Source organism: Lontra canadensis, unplaced genomic scaffold (genome assembly GCF_010015895.1).
Source record: "Lontra canadensis isolate GAN:19392208 unplaced genomic scaffold, GSC_riverotter_1.0 scaffold25, whole genome shotgun sequence".
Taxonomy (NCBI): Eukaryota; Metazoa; Chordata; class Mammalia; order Carnivora; family Mustelidae; genus Lontra; species Lontra canadensis.
Window position 1 is genome coordinate 21,393,093 of NW_022631019.1, and position 21,726 is coordinate 21,414,818.

A 21,726-nucleotide genomic window follows, 5' to 3' on the forward strand; every position below is an offset into this window, starting at 1 on the left:
GAGGCCCACCACCCGCCTCCTCCTGGAAGCCCTCCCCTTCTCCAGGCTCTTTCCTCCCGGGGCTCTTTCCTCCCCAGGCGCTCCTTTCCACAGTATTTCTTCCCCTGCTCCCTCTGAACTCATTCCCATTCCCTAAGTCATTGCCCTCTTTGCAGGGCCCTCCCTCCCCTCCTTGCTTACCCCTCAGGCCTTCTTTCCTTCCGGGAGGGGTGGGGTGTCTCTGGTTACAATGAGCACTGGACAAGCCCTGACCAGGCCCAAGAGAAGCTCCCCAAGGATCCCCCTGGGGAGGGTTAGGTTGGGGCTTCTGTCTTGCTGAGACCCCCATCTTTGCCTCCAGGAGACCCGGCTGAATTGCATCCGCATCGCCAGGAAAGGTAAGCCCCCCTAGGTTCCTTCCTGGCCTTTAGCAGAGGGTTTTTCCCTTCTGGGCTCTTGAGGGGTGGGTCCTGAGCTCCCAGAGCTGTGGGAGCAGAGGAGAGTGGTCCAGCAGACCTGGGTCAGGTCCCTGTTTGTCCCACCTGAAAGACTCCTTCTCCTAGCCTGGGCAGTAGGGCTAACCTCCCTCTCTCCTCTCATGGTCACAGAAGTGGCTTTGGCAGGGGCCTGGAACAGGTCTACGGAGGGGGAGTTATTATGATTGGGCTGTGGGGATGATGGCACTGGGCACCAGTTCTGGGTTCTGTATCTGCCCCCTTTGTTGCGGTGGGGGAGAGGTGGACCCTGCAGTGTAGACAGGGAGTGTGGCTGGTCCCCCTTCCTGAGATGCTCTCAGCAGGCCCTAGGTACATAATTCTCTCCCCACCATTGCCTCTCAGGAGAGCAGGAGAGTGAGTCTGAAGGCCCCAGGCAGCCTCCATCCCCTGTCCACTGAAGGATGGGAGGATTTGAGAAAGTAGAGAGGACGGGGAGCTCTCCCTGATGGGGTCCATGGGGGTGCAGAAGTTATAAGGATGGTGAGGGGGCAGATCGGACTGAAAGGCCGCCTACGGGCAGAGGATAGGGAGCAGTTTTCTTTGTGCACATGTGTTAGTGTCTTCTTTGGGACTCAAACCCTGTAGGTAGGTGGTCCCTATTTCCCCTCTGACCCGCTGTCATGCTTTATTCTCCCCAGCTGCCTGCAAGGAAAGCAAGCGACCCCTGGAGGTGTCCCAGAGATCGGAGGAGATGGGGCTCATCCTGGGCATCTGTGCAGGGGGACTTGCTGTCCTCATCCTCCTCCTGGGGGCCATCATTGTCATCATCCGTAAGGGGTGAGTGAGGCTGGTGCCATGACTCCCCCAAGGCTCTCTCAGAAGCCTGGTGGACATAGAGGAGCAGAGGCTGGGGCCTGGGAGGGCAGCCGCCTGGTGAGTGTGGAGGGCTGCCAGTCTGGGCATCAGGCCTAAGGACGGGCCCAAGCCAGGCAACGGGAAGCCAGAGCCTTTGCAAATGAAACTATGCTGGAGCTGCTTGGCTGGAGCTCAGGTCTGGCTGGTGCCAGGTACCACTATCCAGGGAAGGGCGTTCCACGCTTGCCGCCAAGGAGCTGTGCTGTACGTGGGCACTGCCCCCCTGTGCCTGCTGGGCTCTTCCAGTGGGGGAGGGGGTGGAGGTGACCTGACTTTGAATCTCCAGCCCCCTGCAGACCTTCTGCCGACTTGTCTGCCCTGACCACGGGGTCGTGGTGCTGACCCTGAGCAGTGGGGGTGCTGCTCACTCCCCTTGAAGCCAAGGAACCTGAACCACGGTTCTTTCTTGGCCCCATCTTCCTTGGGGCTCAGTTTGCCCCGGACCCTTGTACTCTTGAGCCCTGTGGCGTCCCCCTGGGCCCACAACTCAGAGGAGACCTCACTCCTACCCCCCCATCCCCCCCGGCCTCCAAGGTCTGGCTCTGCCTTTCCTAGGGCATCTTACAGTGGGCAGCATGAATCCCAGCTCCTCTTAGAATCTACAACTTAGAATTTCAGTTCCAGAAATCCAGGATTTGGGATTCTAAAGATCTCAGAATTTAGAACTGTGGAGGCTCAGAGCCCAGAAGGTGAGAGCTGCCTGGTAGTTCAAGGACATCTAGTCTAGTGGTTTTCAGATTGTCTTAAAGCAACAGAACCTGTTTTCAAAACACCAGCTCAGCCTCCTGTCGGAGGCCCAGTACATGGAACAGATGAAGGCAGAGCCTCTGGGTTGGGCAGTGAGGGAAGCTTCTGAGACCACTCTGGTTCCCGTCCCCTCCACGTCATTCACTGCCAGGCAGCCCCAGGACACTGGTCCAAGCACACTAATGGGAGGATGGAGGTGTCGAGGTCCCAGGGGGCATGACCCTGCCTGAGGTCACCCGGGGAGCTCTCTCTGGACCTGGGCTCTGCACAGCTGTTTCGGGGCTGCTGCTGGATCTCGGGGCTGCTGCTGGATCTCAGGGCTGCCAGGACCTGATAAGTAGGATCTGGCCTACTTAGCAGAAAACTGGCCAGAGCTGCCACTCCCGAGGCCCGGCACCAGCAGAGAGACACTCTCCCAGGGAGTCCGGTGGTAGAGTCTGCTGGCCAGGTGGGATTGGCCTGTCCAAGGCGTGAGGCTGATTTTTTCCCTTCCCTAGTGCCTGCACAGCTTCTTGAGATAAACTCTTTAAACTCTGTCATTTAATGCGGATTTCCGTGCGCCCAGGGCTTTACACACGCCCATCCGTTAGAACATTAGTTACTGAACCCCTGCCGTGGGCTGGGCACTGTTCTAGCATCAGGATACATCAGAGAACTCTTCCTTCTTGGATCCCGACCCACGAAGCAGGTCTGAGCCCCTTCTCACAGATGAGGAAACTAACTGAGCAACTTGACCATGTCACTCGGCTGGTAAGTGACAGGGTCTGGTTTGAAGCCAGTCCTGACGACAAAACCCGGGCTCCTTCGGGCCCGGATATGAAGGGCCTCACTGTGGCCAGCATGCAGTAGAAGCCCAGAATTAGCAAGTATCTGCACTCTTCCTCTGTGGGGGACTGGGGTGCAGTGGGGTGGAGAGGGAGCAGATGGTGAGGGCTGTAGGGGAGAGGTCAGATCCTGGGGCTGAGTTGTACTACTTACAACTGGAGTCCAGTTGTAGGTAGTATTTGAAGCCTTAGAAGTTGATCCTCAAGGAGAGAGGATGGGTCCAGTGGAGGGTGTCACCCACCTCTGCAGAGAGCCTTGGGCCCAGGACAGGATGGGTCAGAGATGCTGCTGGAGCCTCATTAAGAAGCCATGAGTCTGCACATGTGCTATCCCGGAAACCTTTCCAGGCTAACCCCGGAGTGTTGAGGATCCCCCCAGACTTCCTTCCTTCCTCTAAAAGCCACTCAGTCCCATTCTCGAGCACCTCATGCAGCCCCCCTCTGAAATCTATCCTGGCCTTCAGGGTCTGCTGTGCCCCTCAGGGCTCCTCCAGTCTGCCTTGCACTGTCGGGGGACAGAGCAGGCCTGCCAGCCATGGAGGGGCCCACATTAAATGTCGCAGGCAGGTCAGGAGGTTGCTGAGGGAAGGCTAATACCCAGTTCCCCCTTGTGCATTCTTGTTGGAGGAAGGAGATGGCCTGGGGTGGGAGACGCTGGGTGGGGGTCGGCGGGGGGAGGGTGGTCAGGCTCCCCATTCTGCCCTGCTGGGGTGGGCAGTGAGCCTGGAGGCATCTGTGCTTGGGGAACTCCCCAGGCCGGTATAGCTCTTGTTCTGCTTTCAGAATCCCACCCTTCTCCTTTGCTTTCTTCTCCCTAAACTTTTTCTTTTACTTAGAGTGCTTGGCTCAGTTGTTTTTCTTCCCTGCTGGACTGAGAGCTCCATGAGGGCAGAGAAATTTCTGTCCTGTTGGCTGTGGATCCCCAGGGCCTGGCCCAGTGGAGTAGGGTCCTCCTGACCCCTTCCCCCCCAACTCCCAGCTCAGCAGGTGGAGAGAGGCAGGGAGGAGCCGGGCTGACAGTGGGCCCTTGGGCGGGGTCATTGTTAATCTCACTCCTTTGGGGGAGGATAGGGATGCTCACAGAGGTGGAGTTCTTTTATTTATTTTCCCTCTTTATTGATTACTCAGTTCCATGAAATATTTATTGGGGGATTGTCCTGTCCTGGGCACTGTCCAGGGCTCGGGAGCCTACAATGGGCAGAAGAGAAGATGCTGTCCTTTGGAGCTAGTGTGGAGCCTGACATTGAACTAGAAACAGCACAAACAGATAATTATGGATTGTGAAAAGAGAGGGTAACAGAGAGAGGGTAAAGGTGACACGATAGAGTTGGTAATTATCGGGGAGTCTTTGTGGAAGGCTCTTGAAAAGTCATGACGTTACAGCTGAGACCAGGATGCCATTCCTTCCACCTTCCCCCTCTTCTTTGGGGTCCCCATGACCAGCCACAGGCCTGCACCTTCCTCTCTCTCCTGGGATGGAGGAGAGGAGACGTGCTGTGTGGCCTCTAGCCACTCTCCTGCCCTTGCTGGGCCTCAGTCTCCTACTCTTGTCTCCTTCCCTTTGCCCAGTTTGCAGGAGTCCCTGTGGAAGGCCATTCCCGGGGGTCCCTGCTGGTGGGGTGGTGTGGGGGCAGGTGAGTGGAGGATCCCTGGATGTGCCTGGAGGGGGCCTCAGGAGGGAGCTGGCTCTGGGGGTCCGGGTCTTAGGACAGGTGTCTAAACTTTGCCCTTGACCCCCAGAGAGGCCTAGGAGGACCACGACTCTCTGGGACTCAGCTTCCCCACCTGTGAAGTGGGATCAGAGCCAAGCCATGGTTTGGGTGCCCAGAGGGGGCAGCACGGCTCCTTCGATGGACCGCACACACAGGGGCAGTCTGGGTTGGGGAGGGTGGGCCTCACCTTTGCCCCAGAGTCCAGTAGGAGCCCTCTCCCCACCTCTGCCCCCCCAGCCAGGGCTCCCTCCCAGGCACAGGTGTGTGCAGAGGGCTGAGCCCGCAGAGGCAGAGGGGCCTGCAGGTGTGAGGAGTGTTGGACCTGAAGGGTGGGGCTGCAGTGGGGAGTGGGGGCGCCTGTGAGCATGTGAGGGAGGGTGTCTGTGTGTGATCGTGTAGCCACGTGAGTGTGTCCGTTTATGTGTGAGTGTGCAAGTGTGTGTATTTCTCTCTGTGTCTGTGTGTGTAACTGTGTGAAAGCTCTGCTTCCCCAGGCCCTTTCCCCACCTCATCCTCCCTCTAGCAGCGGGCTCTGGGAAGGTTCTGGAAGGGGCTTTGGGTCTTGGTTTTCGATGACTGAGCCCAGCCAGCCCTTGGGACAGGGAAGGTCCTCCTGACCCATCTGGTCCCTGGCCAGCGCCCTCCCCAGCACAGAAAGCAGCAGACCCCTCCCTGCGGGCTGGGCACTGCCCTCAGCCCACCGTGTGGCAGGACCATGGGCCCAACTGTGCTGTTCTCTTTGCACGCTGCCAGGAGGGACCACTATGCCTACTCCTACTACCCGTAAGTAGCCCTTCCCTGCCCCCTCGGGCCCTAGGTCGTTCTCCTCATGTGCAGGGCCTCGCACCAGTCCCTCTCTGGGGTGCACAGCCAGGCATGTGTGTGCGCGTGTCTGGGGCAGGCCCGCCCCCTCCCTAGCAGCTGTCCCCACGGTGCACACAACTCTCAGGTCAGCACAAGCCCCTTCTCCAGCCGGGCGGCCTCAGGCTCTTCAGACTCATAATTTCTGGGCTCTTCCTCTGGGCCCGGACCCTGAGAAGCACGCGCCGTGATCCCTCCCGTGTTACTGATGAGGAGACCGAGGCTCAGAGAGTGAAGGGACTGGTCAGAGGTCACAGGAGGTGCCAGAGCTGGGGTTACCACTGGGCCCCTTCGGACTGCCTGGTCTCCTGATGGTACACTGTGTTCTGCCTCTGTCTTCTCTGATTCTGCAAGCCTTCCAGAACATTCCCTGCACCTGTGCCTGTCCTCCTTCCTTGCAGAGCAGGCTCGGGTGCCCCCAGGACAGCCCAGAGGACCAGGGTCTCTCCCCTCCTCCTCCTGGACCCCCTACTTGCATCCACACCATCCAGGGTCACACCAGCTTTTCCAGCAACCACACCCTCCATGGCTTTTGTTTGACCCTAAATGCAGAACTTTTTCAAGTGTCAGGATTGCTTTCCATCTGCTGACTCTCACCCTGAGATCCCCTGGCGGCTGGCCGTGTCCTGTGTCCCTCAGCTTCTGTCTTCTGTGGAGCTGGGTGCTTGATGTTTGTAGTTCTTCTCCCAAGTGAACCGAGAGTCCTGGGCAGGGAGCAGAGCCCTGGGGCACACCACTGGACAATGCCTTCTAGGCACAGCTTGACTGCTGTCCTCTGTCCATGGCCCTCTGTCTGTCCTCCCTGTGGTTTGCTGGTGTCTGCCTTTCCCTCCCTCTCTCTGCCCTCTTCCCCATCTCTCTCCTTGTCATGGTCCCTTTAGTCTCTCCCCCTCCCCCTCCTCCTTCTCTTATCCTCCTGATTCCCTTGCCCCCTCCTCACCTCCTTCTCCTTCCCTCTTTCCCCCTCCACCTTCTCTCCTATGTCAATGGTCAAGGTCATAGCCACAGAGGCTTCTCTTCATCTGTGCCCTGGGCCATGGTGAGGGTGATGCCCAGAGCTTGGTGGTTGGGGTCACCCAGTCTTCCCTGCCTTGGACAGCTCTCGACTGCAGACTGATTAGAATTTGCCTCTGGGAAGAACCCTTCCTTAGCCTCTTCATCTCCGCTGATGGTCAAGGTTCCTGAGCCCTCTTTACCTGGAAGTCCTCCCTCAGGTCTACCCCACATCCTGCATGCTGTGGGGCCCAGCAGGGTGAATGGTTATCTCATCCTGAGCCTTCCCTGTGATTGGCTCCACTGCAGTTTCAAGACAGGTCCCAAGTCACTCCCTCTTTCCCATTTGCTCAGCACGTTGGTCATGGACTATGCCCCCTGCTCTTCCTCCCACTTCCCTCTGAGTCCTCTGGGGTCACTCTCTGCCATTCTCATCTGCAAAGCTGGGCTGCAGGCCTGGGCTGTGCAGGGCCCTTCTCTGGGGGCCTCTTCGAAAGGCTCTCAGGAGGGACCGGGCCTCTTGCTTCCTCCCTCTGCTGCTTCCAGTGGCTGGATGGACTGGTGGGCAGTGGCAGGAATATGGACGTCCAGTGTGGCCCATGGTGGGACTGTCCTGGGGGCTCTGGGGATAGGAAGAAGCCAGTTGAAGTTCATCCCCTGCCCAGAGGAAAACTCCCGAGCACTGGCCAAGCAGTAGCCAGACTCTCTGCCATGAAGGAGGACTGTAGTGCACCACCATTGTGGGGAAGAGGGGTTCTCAGGGTGTATGTTCGGTGAGGACGGGGGAAAGGAAGATGGCTATGGGGGCCTGCTGGGGTTGGAACTGGGGCGGTCATCTTCCTAGTTTGGATGGGGTGAGTGCCGTGGTACCAGAATAGTTCCAGAGTGACTATCCTACCCATTTCCTGAGCCCTCCAGGCCAGTGACAGGGGCCGCGTTCCAGCCTGAGGCCACTGGGCTTCATCCCTTGTCTTTAGCAAAGGTCCCCAGGAGAGGGACTTTGCCCAGTCCCTTGCGGGGGAGGCAGCAACTCTGGTTTTGGCAAGCAAAGGATAGATGCAGAGCCCTCTCAGTATCTGGAGATGCTTCTAGATAGTCTCCTAGGGCCAAAGCCCCCTGACTGTTTGGCCTCCCCATCCACCTCTGGGTGTTGTCCTGCCCAGCTCAGCACCCATGTGTCTTGTCGACCCCTCTCTGCAGGAAGCCGGTGAACATGACCAAGGCCACTGTCAACTACCGCCAGGAGAAGACCCACATGATGAGTGCGGTGGACCGGAGCTTCACGGACCAGAGCACCCTGCAGGAGGATGAGCGGCTGGGCCTGTCCTTCATGGAAACACATGGCTATAGCCCCCGAGGTGAGTGTGTGGCCTTCCTGCCCTTCCTCAGGGCTCTGGGATTCCATATCCGAGCCAGGATGACCGAGCCCCTCCAATGAGTTCTGGTACATCTCAAACCCAAACGAAGCAATGCAGGGGAGGCATGGGTATTACCCATTTGCACTGGGGAGCTTTAGGAAGATGGAGGACGTAGACTCCTGGATGGGGGGCATTCGAGGTCACATGTTGATTGTGGGAAGTGCTCCAGGGAGTCAGAGAAAGGAGTGACAACGTGTGATCAAAGGGGACCAGAGCAGTCTCGAGCCTGCGGAGCAGCTGCTGTGGGAGAGGGAGGGGACCAGTGGTGAAAAAAGATGACTCTGCAGTCAGATAGACCTGGGTTTGCCTCTCACATCCCCTTAGCTGTGTGACCTGGGGCCGGCTGCTTAACCTCTCTGGGTGTCTGCTTCTTTGTGTACAAAATGGAGCTAAAGGTCATCTTCACTGGTAGGTGTGGTGGAGAGCAGGCTGGCTATTACATGTATCTCGTATAGTGAGAGCTGTGCCCAGCGTGTAGGTGGAATACGGTGGGTCAGCTGTATGTGTCCGGAGCTTGTCATCAATCACCTCCTTACACATCTTTTTATTCTACTTAGTGTTGATGTGTATAAAAGAAAATATGTAATGTTTCTGGAAGCCATGCAGTGATAATACAACAAGCACGGGTGAGCCACACTGGTGAATTAGGACACCGTCTTGGGGTCCCTCCCTGAGACTATGCTCCCCCCCGCACCCCCCTGAAATCTGAGTCTATAATTTCCTTACCATCTCGGGAGTCGTTTCACCGGTGTACCTATAGCCCCAAACGGCGTATTGTGTAACTTTGCTCCTTTTTGAGCTTCGTACAAGTGCAATCACACTGTTTCTCAACCCAGCATTGTCTTTCCCATATTTGGCGAGGTGGGTGTTTCTCTCTAGTTTCTTTTGTTTTTTCTCGGATGTATCGTTTTCCATTATGTGAATGTATCACCGTTGATTTCTCTCTTCTGCCATCCGGGGACATCTGATCTGCTTCCAGTTTTCTGGTTATTACAAACGAGGCTGCTCTGAATGTTCTTACATGGCTCTCCAGGTGCCTCTGCTCGGGAGATCTGCGAGGTAGAGCGGCCGGATTGCAGAGCGCCTTTCTGCTTCCTTCTGGAAGACGGTGCCGAGCCGTGTCCCAGAGTGGCTTTGCCTGTGCTCACAGCCAGCAGCAGCGAGCGAGAGCTTCCGCAGCCCCACGGCAAGCTCAGAATTTGCCAGGCTTCTTCCCTTTTGCCAAACTAGTTTGTATAAAATGGTAATTCTCTATAGTCTTAATTTGCATTTCTCTGATTACTAATGAGGTTGAGCATCTTTTCAAATCATTATTGGCCATTCAGCGTTCTTCTTCCATGAAATGCCTGTTCATGCCTTTTACCTAATTTTCTATTAGGTTTTCTGTTGCTTTCTTAGTGGTTTTTAGGAGTTCTTTATATATTTAGGATGATAATCACTTTTCACTTATGAATTGCAAATATCTTCTCTCAATTTGTGGCTCATCTCCGCAGGTTATTTATAGTGTCTTCGGAGGAACAAGTTTTTATTTTAATTCAGTCAAGTTCATCAGTCTTTTCCTTTCTGATTTCTACTTTCTGTGTTTTCTTCGAGAACGCTTCCTTTGCAGGGTCATAAAATATTTTTTACTTTTTTCTAAACCTTTTTATATTTTGCATGGTGCATTTCAATCTTTACCCATCTGTGATTGATTTTTGTGTGTCATAGGAATGAAGGATTTTCTTTTTTTATATTTTCTTTTCTTTTCTTTTTTTTTTCTGTAGTAATTCATGTCCCAGCTTCTGTTACAGTGTGTATTTTCACCAGTGATGCTGAAGGCCACCCTCATCACAGATCATGCTTCCGTATATCTGTGGACTATTTTTTGGCTCCTCGTTCTCTTTGATTGGGCACTTTGGTGATTCCTGTATCTGTTGATACCTGATTTCCTCATTACTAGAGTTACCTAAGTCTTGTATCTGGTACATCAGGTTCTCCTGGCTTTGCTCCTTATCAAGGATGTCTTGGCTATGTTTGTCCTCATTCTCTTTCTCATATATTTCATTACATTCATTTATTTATTTAGAGAGGGTTTGTGTGCAAGCAGGACGGGGGAAAGGTAGATGGATAGGAAAAGAAAGAATCTTTTTTTTTTTTTTTTAAGATCTTATTTATGTATTTGAGAGAGAGGGATAGAGAGAGAGTGAGTATGAGCAGGGTAAGAGGCAGAGGGAGAAGCAGGTTCCCTGCCAAGCATGGAGCCCGATGTGGGGCTCAGTCTCATAACTCCAAGATCAGGAGCTGAGCCGAAATCAAGAGTTTGATGCTAAACTGAGTGAGCCATCCAGGCACCTGTCCCTCTCATACATTTCAGAATCATCTTTTTAAGTTACTTGGAAAACTTTGTGGGGTGGATTTGTATTAAATGTTTAGATCAGTTTGGGGGAGAACTGACATCTTAGGACATCTTCTTTACATCCATGGAGAAGATATACATAACCCTATATGTATTTAGGTCTTGAATCTCTTTTGATAATTTTCTCCATAAAACTTTGCACATCTTTTGTTAGATGTACCCTCAGGTCCCTTGTATTTTTGATTTCCATTGCAAATGGTACATTGTGTGGGTGTGTGTGGTAAAATAACACGTCATGTAGAATTCACCATCTTAACTGTTCTTAAGTGTGCAGTTTGGGGGGTATTAAGCACACACATAATATGCGACCATCACCATTATCCAACCCCATAGCTCTGTTCATCTTGCGAAACTGAAACTCTGGTCCCATGAAGCAGTCAATCCCCATTCCCCTCTCTTCCCGGCCCCTGGCAACCACCGATCTTCTTGCTGTGTCTTTGAATTTGACTGCTCTCATTATCTCATAGACCTGGAATCATAGAGCATTTGTCTCTTTGTGACTGGCTTATGTCACTTAGCTGCATGTCTTCAAGCTTCTTTCATCTTAGAGCATCTTTCAGAATTTTCTTCCTTTTTAGGGCTGATGAATATTCCATGGCATGTATGGGCCACGTTTTGCTTATTCATTCATCCACCCATGGATGCTTAGGTTGCCTCCGTGTTTTAGGTATTGTTAGGAATGCTGCTGTGAACATGGGTGGGCACATATCTGTTCGAGACCCTGATGCAGTTCTTTTGGGTACATACCCAGAAGTGGAATTGCTGGATCATATGGTAATTCTATTTTTAATTTTTTTGAGCAACCACCATACTGTTTTCCATGGTGGCCGTACCGTCTGGCATCCCCTGCAACAGTGCATAGGGGTTCCAATTTCTCCACATTCTTGTACCACTGGTTATTTTCTTTATTCTTTCTTTCTTTCTTTTTTTTTTTTTTTTAATAGTAGCCATTCCAGTGGGTATGACATAGTATCCTACTGAAGTTTTGATCTGCATTTCTCTAATGATGAATGATGCCACCTTGGGCATGTACCATTTGTGTATCTTCTTTGGAGAAATATCTTTTAAAGCCCTTTGCCCATTTTTGAATTGGGTTTTTTGGGTTTTTTTGCTGTAGAGTTTTAGGAGTTCTCTCTGGACTCTACGTATTAATCCATTATCAGATATATGATTTGCAAATATTTTCTTCTCTTCTGTGGATTGCCTTTTTACTCCGTGGATCGTATCTTTTGATGCACAAAATTTAAAAAATTTTCATGAGGTCCAGTTTGTCTGTTTTTTTCTCTTGCTGCCTGTGCTTTTAGTGTTATAGCCAGGAAATCATCGTCAAATCCAATGTCATGAAGTTTTTGCCCTGTGTTTTCTTCTAAGAGTTTAAAAAAAATTATCTTTTTATTTTTTAATGTATTTATTTTTATTATGTTACATTAGCCATGTAGTACTTCATTAGTTTCTCATGTAGTGTTGCATGGTTCATTGTTTGTTTATAACACCCAGTGCTCCATGCAATCCGTGCCCTCCTTAATACCCATCACCGGGCTAACCCTCCCCCTGCCCCCTCCCCTCTAAAACCCTCAGTTTGTTTCACAGAGTCCACAGTCTCTCATGCTTCATCTCCTGCTCCGATTTACCCCAATTCATTTTTCCCTTCCTTCTCCTAATGTCCTCCATGCTATTCCTTATGTTACACAATGAAGTGAAACCATATGATAATTGACCTTCTCTGCTTGACTTATTTCACTCAGCATCATCTCCTCCAGTCCCATCCGTGTTGATGCAAAAGTTGGATGTTCATCCTTTCCGATGGTTGAGTAATATTCCATTGTGTATATGGACCACATCTTCTTTATCCATTCGTCTGTTGAAAGGTGTCTTGGCTCTTAAAACAATTATCATTTTTTTAGAGAGACAGAGAGCATGTAAGTGGGGGTGGGGGAGGGGCAGTAGGAGAGGGAGGGAGAGAATCTCAAGCAGGCTCCATGCTAAGTGCAGAGCCCAGATATGAGGCTTGATCTCATGATGCTGAGACCTGAGCCAAAATCAAGAGTTGAATGGACAGTCAACCCAATGAACCATGCAGGTGCCCCTCTTTGAAGAGTTTTATAGTATTAAGTCTTACATTGAGGTCTTTGTTCTAGTTTGAGTTAACTTCTGTATATGGTGTGAGGTAAGAGTGCAACTCCATTTTTTTTTTTTTTTTTTGCATGTGGGTGTCCAGTTTTCCCAATACAAATGGTACACTTTTAAAATATTACATTTCTAATTGTTGCTCATATAGAGAAATATAGTTGATTTTTTATGTATATATATTGATCTTATATCCATAGTCCTTGAGAACCTTATTTGTTAATTTTCTTTTGTCTGTACAGTCTTTCAGGTTTTCTATGATCAGAGGATCTGTAAATATGGGCAGTTCTGTTTCTTCTGTCTCATTTCCCTTCCTTTTTTTTTTTTTTTTCTTGTCTTTCTGTGTGGCACTGGCTGGGATCTCCAGCACTGGGTTGGATGGAAGTGGTAATATCAGGAATCCTTGTTTGTTTTCCTGGTTTTAAAAGGAATGCTTCTAACATTAAACACTGAGAATAAAGTTCGCTACAGTTTTTGGTACAAACGTTTTAACAGGTTAACAAAGTTCTTTTTGGTTTTTAGTTTGCTAAGAGGTTTTATTTAAATGAGCATTAAACTTACCAAATGCTTTTTCTGCACTATCATATATTCGTGTATTGTTGTTGTTAATGAGGTGAGTGACATTTCCAGATTTTTTAAAGCTAAAATAACCTTCCATACTTGGGGTAAATTCAGCCTGGTCATGATTCATTACATTTTGTATGTCTTTTTGGATTCAGTATAGGTAAAATAATGCTCAGGATTTCAAAGCTGTATTCAGGAGTGAGATTGGCCCATGATTTTCTCTTTTTTCTACTATCCTTGTCTGGTTTTTGGTACCAAGATTCTGTTAGTCATGTAAAATATACCGAGGTTTCTTCTCCTTTACTCTTATTATGAAAGATTGGAATAATTGATACTTTGAGAGTTTGGTGGAATTCACCTATAAAACAGTCTTTATAGAAAAATTTTAAACTTTTAATTCAATATATTTAAAGGAGTAAAAGACTATTGAGACTTTCTGTTTTTTTCAAGCCACTTGTTGTAAGTTATTACTTGTCTAGGAATTTGCCCATTTCATTTAGGTTTTCAAATTCACTGACATGCACTTATTTATCATGTTGTCCCTATGATCTCCCTCATTAAATTTTCATCCCCGCCCAGCACAGTAGCTATTATCAACTCACCTTACAAATGAGGAAGCCGAGAGGAAACAGAGAGCCTTAGAGAGGGGAAGTCACTTAACAAAGGAGTAGAAAGTGGCAGAACCAGGATTTAAATGCAGGTCTTTCTGAGTTGCAGAGAGGAGCCAGGCATGGGCAGGATCTGGACAGGCAGAGCTGGGAAAGGAAGGGCAGGCGTGGGCGAGGGGGTAGCCAGTGCAGGTGAGCACACAGAGAAGTGTGATTGGGTAGGCAACTCTGGTGGGCGGCGGGGAGAGTGGGAAGTGGGGGCAGCATGGGCGCATGCCTTGCTGCTGAGTCCTCTGGAGAGACCCAGAGAAGCAGGATGCATGGGCACCACCCCCAGCCAGCTTGCTGACAGCTGGAGAGACATGGCCTAGGGAAGTCGGGGCCCAGACTCATTGCCATGGGGACGGTGGGAGCAATTCATGCTGCTGGAGTTTCAAAAGATGCGCCTTTGGGCTGAGGCGGCCAGGGTTTGGGCTGGGCTGGATGAGATGTGGCTGCTGGAGGAAGTGGGAACCACAGGCATGCCACAGGCTATGGCAGAGCTGTGGACAGGAGCCTGGGGCCATGGGTCCATCTGGTCTCGTAGGACCATGCCCTGCGTTGATCCAGCCTCCATTTCCTTGGTTGCTTTCCAAACAGAGGAGCCCAGATTTTGGTGCAAGGGAACAGAAAGCTGTGCTGATTTTGCTGCATCCTTAGCCTGTGAATTTCACTGTGGGGACTTCTCATGCTGAGTAAATGGTGGCAGGCTGGCTGTGGGGAAGGTGGCTGGGATGTTCCCAGTGTGTGGGAATGGGCCCTCTGCTGTGTCTGAAATCCTGCCTGTGAAAACCCTCAACCCCTTCTGAGCCCTGTCCATCTGGAGCTCTTGACCCCTGTGGGTGCCTTTGGGTTCTGTCCACCAAAGGGTTTGTTAAATAAGTGCTAGGTTCTTTTCCTCTACACAGATTTTCCTTTATCAGGAAGAAAGACACAGGAAAGTAGGGTAGACATCAGGGCCCCAGAGTCCAATGGGCCTGGGTTCGAATCCTGGTGCTGCTGCTTAATGACCAAGTAACTCATCTCTTGTAGGCCCTGCTTTCCTCGTTTGGATAGGGGATGAGAGTCATGCTTACATAGTCTAAGGATTAAGTGACTTAAGTATCTTGCCAGGCCTATGAAAGCACTTGATATGTAAGATATTGTTAGGTATTATTATAAGCTATGTTTCTTTAAAATTATTTCCTAATTGCACTAGGGAAGGAAAAGTCTGGAGTGTTCCTCGATCATGTAACTGGGGGCCTGTCTTCATTGGAGATAGATGGGAATCAGGGAAAGGGCTCATCTTTAAAGAAGGTCTGAAGATTTTCATTTTCAGATGGCAAAACTGAGGCCAGAGATCAAGTGACTTGACTCCGAATTTGAATTCGGGTCTCTCTGCTCCAGACCCAGTGTTTTTTTCCCTCTGGGCCTCAACCCTTCCTCCCAAAACCTCAACTGTCTGTGGTTACTTGCTTAAGGTGTCCCACAATCATGATGGAACTGGGGAGCATCTGGAAGAAACCCTGTGGGGCAACCTTGAAGCTAAGGGCTGCTCTTACCTTCCTTCCTCTCTTTCTCCAAGCTGGTCCTTGGGGTGGGGGTGGGGTCCAGGGGAGAGTGTATGTCTTGCATCCTACAGGGGAATTCATGCACGAGGAGAGCAGAGTCCAGTCTTCTCTGGGTCCAGGAAGGAGAAGAACCTCTTAGAGACATCGTCGCTCATTACCCTGTTGTCTTCTGGTAGTCTTTGGTTTTTTGTTTTGTTTTGTTTTTAAGATTTTATTTACTTGAGAGAGAGTGCTAGAGAGAGAGAGAGAGAGCATGAGGAGGGGATAGGGGAGTAGAGGGAGAGGGAGAAGCAGACTTGCCACCAAGCAAGGAGCCAGACACAGGGCTGAATCCCAGGACCCCATGGTCATGGCTTGAGCTGAAGGCAGATGCCTAACTGACTGAGCCACCCAGGGACCCCTTCTGGTGGTCTTTGTAGAATGTCTTATGTCCTTCTTGGGCTCAGGCAGAAACCCAGCATTTGGCTTTGGCCTCCTTCCCATCAGGACCCCAACCAGGTGGGATTTTCTCGTCTTTAGCCATTGTAAGCTGATCCATGTGTGGCTATGAGGATGCCTCAGGGCTGACCCTTTACGTCCCCAGGGATGGGCTGTTGGACTCCCAAAACCCTCCTTTGCCCCTTTCTCCACCTGGAGAGCCCTCAGGGAGGGCTCCCACCCAGGGAGCTGTCAGCATGGCTTCCAGAGAGAGCACTGGGACCCCTCTGTCTCCCAGTGTGTCGAGCCAGCTGATAGCCTTTGTCGTGAAATCCTGGTGCTTGTGTTTGTTGTAGATGCTCTTTTGCATCTACATGTTGCATCCAATGTTGTTGGATCTTGCAGTGGAGAGGGGCCGAGAAAGGAAGGCTGCCTCTGGCCAGCCAACTGCCCTGGCTTTCTGGGACTAGTTGTGTCCATAGCCCCGGCTGTAGGTGCTCACTATGTGCCAGGCACAGGACTGGGTGTTTTATACGCACTATCTTATTTAATATTTGTATCATAGGCTGGGAGAGTAACAGTTTTTGTCTTCCCTTGACACACGAAGAAGGAGGTTTAGGGAGAGTAAGTAGCATCCCCAGGGTCCCGTGTGGAGCTGGGATTTGATCTCAGGCCTGTCTGACTCCAGAGCACGTGTCTTAATCACCATGATCATCCCTGTGTTCCCCTGAGGATGTTTCCCGAAACAAACAAAGAAAGCTGTCGGTGGTGAGAGATGGTGGTGAAACGTGGCTGTTTCTGCTCATCTCTTGGAGAGTGGAAATGCACACTAATTTATAGGAAGCCCTGGAAGGTTTTATAGGGAAAAAACAGACTTCTTTTCCTTTCCACCAGAATTTCACAGATTCCTTTAAAACCGAGAACCCCTCTTCATTCTCCTCCTTGTCTCCTTTTTAATGGAGTAGCACTTAGAAATCTGCCACGATTGGTGTTTTCTGGAATGCACTTTTGCAACCACTGCGTTAGGCAAGTCTCTTTTTCGGGCCTCATTTTTTCCATCTGATGAATTAAGGGCTTGGGGAATCTGCCCACAATGGTGTAACCGACATGTAACCAGCATTGCCCTCCAGCTGCTAGTAACTAGAAAATCTGGATCAGATGGGAAGGAATTGTCTTCAGACATTGGGTGACCAGTAGCTCAGGACTGATTCCCCAGAGAAGAGAAGCAGGTGGGGTGGGCTGCGCCATCACACTGCCTGTCTGCCTCGAGGCAGTTTTCAAACTGTGGCACAGGGAACCCAAGCAGGGTATGGAAGTCCCCCCTGATTTGAAGAGCCACGGCTTGGAGTTTGGGGGAGTTGAGCAGTGCAGGAGTCTGTCCTGGTGTCATGAAATCATTATGTCAGCCATGAGTAGGAATCAGAGGCCAGGCGCTGGAGAAGGTTCCCTAAGAAGGCTCATTCTGGCTAAGATCTGAAGGATGGGTGGGAGTTCAGCAGGCAGAAACAGAAGAAGGGTGTTGGAGGTGGTAGGAAGGGAAGGGGCTGGCACCTGGGCCCCACTGGGGGTTTCCCACCTGCCCCTGCCAGCTCGGACCTGGGCAGAGAAGAGCCATGGGAAATGGGGAGGGCTGACCTTGACTGAGCCCCCGCATTGTACCCAGGACAGGAGGAGAGAAATGAGTGTTAAATGTATGAGGGCGAGTGTCCAGAGGTGGGTGTGACTGAGCAGGGCACTTTGCTCAGTCCTGGGGCCTGAGCTGGGGGACCAGGGTGGGATGTCCTTGGGGATGCTGACCAGAAGATCGGGGAGCAGGTGGGTCTGGAGGGAGGGGATAGTTTTCCCAGGGTGTGTGTGTGTGTGTGTGTGTGTGCGAGTGCGTGTGAGTGTCACTGTGAACCTCTCGACCTGTTCTCCAGTTGGCTGAGGCCACAGCCCAGGCTGACAATGGAAATGCTGGCGCAGGAGAAAAGCTGCTATTCAGGTGTCTCCCGTTAATCTGTGGAGGGGGTGGCAGCAGCCGCTAATTTCGGGATTTGCTTGTCTTTGAATGGGGGTAATTACTGGGAGTTGCCAGTTGTTCCAGATTGTTCTCTGGAAGAGGGGGAGAAGAGGGGGGCTCTCCCAGGCTCTGCTGAGCGCTGCCCCCTGCAGGCAGTTCAGGGAAGTCACAGAGGGGTGGTCCAGGCTGGGGAGCAACAGGAGGGAATCAGGGGACCCCAGGATCACAGCAGGGCCAGAAGGGCTGGGCCAGAAGGGCCCTCAGAGGCCATGTGACCCAGCCTGCTCATGTTACAGACGGAGAAACAAATGCAGACAGGAAGGGACTTGCCCTGGGGCGCACAGGGTGGGCCCAGCCAGGCTGCTTGGCTCCAGGAACCACATCCGCATTGGCCATGCACCCCTCCCCCACCCTGAGTCCAAATGGGGCACCCCAGGCAAGGGGGTAGTGTGCGTCAGGAACCCCCTTTCCTCTCTCTGACTGCAGGAGACCAGCGCAGCAGTGGGGTCACCGAGGCCAGCAGCCTTCTGGGGGGCTCCCCGCGGCGTCCCTGTGGCCGGAAAGGCTCCCCATACCACACGGGACAGCTGCACCCTGCAGTGCGAGTGGCCGACCTCCTGCAGCACATCAACCAGATGAAGACGGCGGAGGGCTATGGCTTCAAGCAGGAGTACGAGGTGCGGGGTCCCCGGCCAGCCAGGATGCCTTGCCGGGGCCCTGCCTAGCTCTTGCTCGCTGTGGACCCAGACCCTGGCAACCCTCAGCCTCACCCTGGATGGACCTTTGCTCTGATAGTCCCTAATTCAACCTAATTTTTTTTTTTTTTTACCTTGACCTTGACCTCAATCTCGGACTGACCTGGTTTCTGACACTCGTCCTGATCGCGACTTGAAATCTGACCTCCAGTCTTCTCTCATTCTCCATCTGGACCCTGATTATGATCCTCATCCTCTCCCTAATATGACTCTGACCACCAAGAGGGGCCCTGACCTCTAACCTAACACCCAATCTTGACTTTGACCCTAACTATCATCCTAAATTCCACTGGAACTCTGATTCGAATCCCATTCTCCCTCCACCTGGACTCTGACACCACCTTATTCTAATCTTAATTTGACCTCACTTTTGCTTCTTCCCAACTCAACCCCCTTACGTGTACATTAAACCTGACCCTTGCTCTGAAGTGTCTGTGAACTCTGATACCCGCCCCCCACTCTTCTCTTTTCCTTCCCTTCACGCTGCTTGGTTTTTAACTTAGTCCCTTGCTGATAAAGGAATATGCAGTGACCTGATCTCAGGCTCCAAGTTGAACCCTGCATCTGGCCCTTATCTGTGGTCCCGCTCCCATCCTGTTATGGGATGGGGTCTTACGAAGGGAGGGGTTTCCCTCCCCCACTGATTACCCCTCTATTTTCCCTTCTGGCAGAGCTTCTTTGAAGGCTGGGATGCCACAAAGAAGAAAGACAAGGTCAAGGGCAGCCGGCAAGAGCCCGTGCCTGCCTGTGAGTCTTGGGGAAGGGCCTGGGTCAGGGGCCGTGGGTGGGAGGGACCTGGGTGGGGGTGGAGAACAGCCGGAGTGAGCCACTTACTGAGGGCCTCCCATATGCCAAGCCATGTGCTGAATATTACACCCATTATTTTACATACTTCTCAGTAGCTCAGTGATGTGGCACATCTTATAACCTCCACTTTGCAGATAAGGAAACTGAAGCTTGGGAGGTTAAGCCCCCTGTTCAAAGTCACACAGCTAATACTTGCCTGAGTAGCACATGACCTTGGGCCCCCTTGGTGCTGCAGCCCAGGTTCTAACCCCTGGCCTGTCGTGCCCCCTCCGGGGCTGAGAGCCTCCTGGTCAGCCCCGAGCCTCGAGGTTCCTTGGCTCTCCTGCCTTCTGGAAGCTTCCCCTCATTGCCCTACCTCTGCATTCCCCTGCTCAGTCCCTGCCCACCCCATGGCCCCCTGCTTTGTGTTTCCAGATGATCGGCACCGAGTGAAACTGCCCCCGATGATGGGAGGCCCCGATGCCGACTCCATTAACGCCAACTACATAGACGTGAGTGCCTCGCCGTCATCTCCACTGGCCTGGCCCTGCCCATTCTAGGCTCACTGCCCAGGCAGGCCAGCGACCTAGCAGGGAATATGTGGGGGTTCACAGTGTCCCCTCCTCCTGCAGTCAGTGCCAGGGAGCTCAGAGGAAGGGAGGGCAGACAAAAGCCATCAGGAAAACTTCCTGCTGGGTGGACAGATGGGGGGGCTTCCATGAAGCAGAAAGAAGGGGAGTGGGCAGACAGCTAGGCCTGGGGTTGAGGAAGGAGCCCCTCTCACCAAGGGACAGAGTCTTGGAGCTGGGATTTGCATGACTCACGGGAAGGCTGCAGGCAGGCAGGGGCTGGGTGGTGAAGGCCTCAGAAGGCAGGCCGAGGAGGTGGGGCTTTTCCCTAGGGGTCCCATGGAGTTGCTGCATTTGGACTGCGATCAGAGTGGTACTTGAAGAATAACAACCCATGTTTATGGAGCAGGTACTGGGTGCCAAGCACTGTGCTAAGCACTTTATATCAAAGATTTCATTTCTATAATCCCTGAAATCATGCCACGAGGTAGTTAGCATCGCGATCTCACTTTACGGGTGAGGAAACAGACTCAGGGAGGTGGAGCTACTTGTCCAAGGTCACAGAGCTAGTGCTTGGGGGAAAAGGGACTCAGATCTCGGCCTGTCTGTGTCTCCCAAGCCTTTGCTACTAACCATGAGGCTCTCCTGCCATCCAGTGCAGCAGCTGCTGGTCTGGCTGGACCAGAGGAAGGGGCTAGGGCCAGGGCAGGGCAGCCAGGAGGCCCATGCAGATGTGGTGAGTCTGCTCCCCAGGTGTGAATGAGGGCGAGATGGGACAGGGCCCAGGGACCCTGGGCAGACTCTCCCACCCTGACAGCAAGCCAAGATTGGGAGAGAATCATTTATTCGTTTATCAGATCTATTTCGGGCATCTACCATGTGCCAGGAGTTGTGCTGGGCACCAGAGATAGACACCATCCCTGCTTTCCTTGCATGTGTAGCTTCTAGTGGGGGAGGCACATGAACGTACCTATAGGTAAAACCATTTCAGATGAGCTGGGAAAGTACAGGCCAGAAGCGAGGACTGACTTTCTCAGGGTCACACAGCAAGTGAGTGGTATGGCCAGAGTTAGCCGTGGCAGGCTGCATGGAGGCGGGGTCTTTGAGCTGCCTTTGGGTGACTGGAGAGGAAAAGGTGGGAGTAGGGAGCAGCAGGAGTGAAGGGAGAGGAAGATGTGTACCTGGGAGGTGGGACAGTCAGGGACTCGGGAGACCTCTCCTGTCCCTCTTTACCTCCAGGGGCCAGAAAGATACGCTGCCCTGTATTTTCCGGAATTCCTTGCCTTCTCCCCTACCTCCCACGCTCTCCCTTGACTGGGATACGGGCTGGGCCTGGCCTCTCAGACTCGGGCAGCTTTGGTGACGGGCCCCTTCTGGGTCTCTTCAGTGTCCCCGTGGGCCCCGCGGCAGACTCACGCCACTCCCCGCTCTCCGGCCCAGCCCGGCCCCCGTCTCTGCTCTGCCTCCCCTCCTCACATTGCCCATCCTGGCCACTCCTGTGCTCCGTCCACCTCCATCTGCCTCTGGCCTAATATCTGTCTCTTTTGCTTTGTACTGTTCCCTCACTGGCCTCATTAAGATTCGGATAAACCGTGAAGTAAGTATCTCTCTCCCCATCTCCTCCTCCTCCTGACTTCTCACCAGCGGTATCTCAGACTCTCTCATGGTCTTTGGCTGTCTTTCTCTCTCTGTCTCTGTCTCTGTCCTCCTTCCCTTCCACTCCTGCGCCCAAAGCCTACTGTCCATTTCAGCAGCCTGGCCAGGGGCCATCTGGGGCTGCAGATCTGACACTACCCCTGTTGTAAACGATTCCTTCCCCTCCCTGAGATGGGGCATCAGGGTTGGGGTGCTTCCCCAGGCCCCCTTCACTGGCCACTACCTTCTGTCACCTTTGTCCCCCAGCTCCCCATGCCCAGTAAGTCTCACTAGCCATACCTTCTGTGGGGCTCTGGGAGGGGTGGGCTGGGAAGCTGCTCAGGATGCCCTGTCTTCTGCTGCTTGGGAGTCAGGGTCTTCAGGGAAGCAAGG

At 52.3% G+C, this 21,726-nt stretch overlaps 1 protein-coding gene across 6 annotated transcripts in view; it reads left to right on the top strand.

Annotated features, from left to right (window-relative positions):
• PTPRU (protein tyrosine phosphatase receptor type U) overlaps window positions 1-21,726 on the top strand; it is a 75,664-nt gene that overhangs the window by 39,134 nt on the left and 14,804 nt on the right. For 2 of the 6 annotated variants that reach the window (XM_032863982.1, XM_032863984.1), the window contains exons 13-20: window positions 341-377; window positions 1,115-1,253; window positions 5,368-5,397; window positions 7,669-7,826; window positions 18,075-18,265; window positions 19,015-19,090; window positions 19,565-19,641; window positions 21,278-21,295. In XM_032863982.1, coding sequence (XP_032719873.1) covers window positions 341-377; window positions 1,115-1,253; window positions 5,368-5,397; window positions 7,669-7,826; window positions 18,075-18,265; window positions 19,015-19,090; window positions 19,565-19,641; window positions 21,278-21,295 — 726 coding nt within the window. The remainder of the gene's footprint in view (window positions 1-340; window positions 378-1,114; window positions 1,254-5,367; window positions 5,398-7,668; window positions 7,827-18,074; window positions 18,266-19,014; window positions 19,091-19,564; window positions 19,642-21,277; window positions 21,296-21,726) is intronic. The other 4 variants (XM_032863983.1, XM_032863986.1, XM_032863985.1 and 1 more) reach the window with 3 other exon arrangements.